Genomic DNA, 2,165 nt, shown 5'->3' on the forward strand with positions numbered 1-2,165 from the left:
CATGTCATGTATTAAATTTAATTTATAAGAATATATAATTTTCAATGTTCACACCAATATAGTAAAATAAAGCAATTCGATTTCGAAATAAAACTTCCGGTCTCATGGATAACTGTTGATGGATGACTATTCTTCTTTAATTGACATAATTTATTATATTAACCCCAATCTAGAAAATACATGTCATGTATTAAATTTATTATAAAATACATGTTATGTATTAAATTTAATTTATAAGAATGTATATTTTTCAATGTTCACACCGATATAGTAAAATAAAGCAATTTGATTTCAAAATAAAACTTCCGGTCTCATGGATAAGTGTTGATGGATGACCATTTTTCTTTAATTGACCTAATTTATTATATAGATTATAAGCATTTGATACATTTTCCTAGTTAAAAATGATTATAAAAATCTCACAGAACACTCATCTGACATGACATGACATGACATTGTTGATCACAGCATAACAACACTTCTCACCAAATACTGTTCAAAACTCTGGAAGCATACTATAATAGTCTACTATTTATCATTGCATGGTCAATGATCTACTATTTATCTATGGATAGTCAACAGTCTACTGTATCTCAATCCTTGGGCTGCTTCACAATCACCACAGGACACTTGGCATGGCGGACGCAATAATCGCTCACGCTTCCCAAAAATGTTCTACAAAATTCAACCAAACGACCAAGCACCCTCAGTCACAGAGTGAACGAAACCAAATTCAGCAATCGAACAATACCATTTACAGAAAGGATAAGTATCTACAAACCTTTTTATGGTTCCGTAGCCATGGCTGCCAATTACCAGAAAGTCTGCTTGAAGCTTTTGAACTTGTTCACATATAACATCCCTGGGATCTCCGGTCTCCACCTTTGTCTCAACGCATACCTGATCATTTATGTTAACTTTAGTTCTGATACCTGATAATTTATAACAAGAAATTATGAAAACCAGGCTGGCAAGAATCCATACATTTTTCTCGCTGCAGATGGCTCTGGCCTTCTCCAATATGCTTTCTGTGTTTTCCCTCTGTTGCTTCTCCAGAGACTCCATGATATCAGACGAGAAGACGTAAGCTGTTCATCAAATCATGACACACCATGATCAAATACCAAAACAGAAATCTACAAAAACAAGATTGCTTAGAATAATCTCTTTTTTCCTTTCTCTGAAGGGGGCAGTCTTAATGTTGTAGGAGGGAAGCAACAGCTGCTCTACTGGGATGTTAGAATCCGGATATTGCAAACCTTAGTTTTAGTCATAATGTTGGATGGAAGAAGGAACTAAGCTATTGCGAAGTTTAGTTTTAGTCATAATGTTGGATGGAAGAAGGAGCTGAGCTATTGAGATATTAGGATTCGAATAGTGTAAAGCTGTTTCAAATTTTCATAAAAGTGACTTTATTTTCAATTTTTTTTTTTTTTTTTTTCGTGAAAAATTTTAACCTAAAACTTCATATAAAATAAACTCCATATAAATCAATTAATCTATAAATGGAAGAAAATAATTATTTATACAACCTGTGCCATCGGTTGCCCCATAAACTCTAGGGGGCGACTGAGCGTGCATGAGAATAACAAGATCTTCCTTGGAATCCTGGAGTAAGAGATACTGCAGAGCCCAAGACAAGGCGTGCATACTTTCTTCGCTCTCGTCCACTGCGACCACTGCTCTCCTCTGCTTCTGTCTCTGCTCGGATTTGCACCCCTCAACTTCGGCCATTTCTGCAATTGAAACAAAATTAAATGCACCCAACAAAATGTGATCAGCCTTCTTCGGTTCTGCTCTTTGCTGCAAATTGCAATGAAAGAGGAAGTTCTGAGCCCCTAATCGAACCAGTGAGTGCTTTAATAAATAGGGTTTTCGTGACTGACTATGCCTTTGCTTTTACCTTGTGCCCGCCATGATGTCAAATCTGTGACCACATCACTAACCCCTGGCCATAAATTGCTCGGCCTACCCATGTGAGAATCCACTCATTATGTCATCTAACCTTACATCACTTAATAAATCAATACTTTCTTCGAGCAGATTTAATGTTTTTTTAATTTAAAAATAGCATCGCTTCATATATTTTATCTTATTTATGAATTTTCATTCACTGTATATCCATCCTCGTATCAGGCACCACTGAGATTTGCTGGTTTATCATG

At 35.7% G+C, this 2,165-nt stretch overlaps 1 protein-coding gene across 1 annotated transcript; it reads right to left on the reverse strand.

Annotated features, from left to right (window-relative positions):
* Positions 1–357: 357 nt before the first annotated feature.
* LOC149178689 (universal stress protein A-like protein) lies at positions 358–1,863 on the reverse strand. Its single transcript, XM_089423700.1, has 4 exons — positions 1,533–1,863; positions 985–1,088; positions 782–900; positions 358–675 (listed from the first exon to the last, which is right to left on the reverse strand). The coding sequence occupies exons 1-4, from the start codon at positions 1,732–1,734 to the stop codon at positions 594–596; spliced, it is 507 nt and encodes a 168-aa protein (XP_089279826.1). The 5' UTR covers positions 1,735–1,863; the 3' UTR covers positions 358–593.
* Between the last annotated feature and the right edge of the window lie 302 nt (positions 1,864–2,165).

Source organism: Pinus tabuliformis, chromosome 4_1 (assembly GCF_031772625.1).
Source record: "Pinus tabuliformis cultivar Carrire ecotype Pingquan chromosome 4_1, CPIR1, whole genome shotgun sequence".
Lineage (NCBI taxonomy): Eukaryota > Viridiplantae > Streptophyta > Pinopsida > Pinales > Pinaceae > Pinus > Pinus tabuliformis.

Excerpts from the sequence above, each read along its gene's own strand:
- LOC149178689 (XM_089423700.1), bottom strand. The coding sequence starts at position 1,734 with ATGGCCGAAGTTGAGGGGTGCAAATCCGAGCAGAGACAGAAGCAGAGG. Across the intron at positions 1,089-1,532 it reads TGGGGCAACCGATGGCACAG|CTTACGTCTTCTCGTCTGAT; the intron begins GTTGTATAAATA and ends TTTGATGAACAG. Across the intron at positions 676-781 it reads GGCTACGGAACCATAAAAAG|AACATTTTTGGGAAGCGTGA; the intron begins GTTTGTAGATAC and ends TGAATTTTGTAG.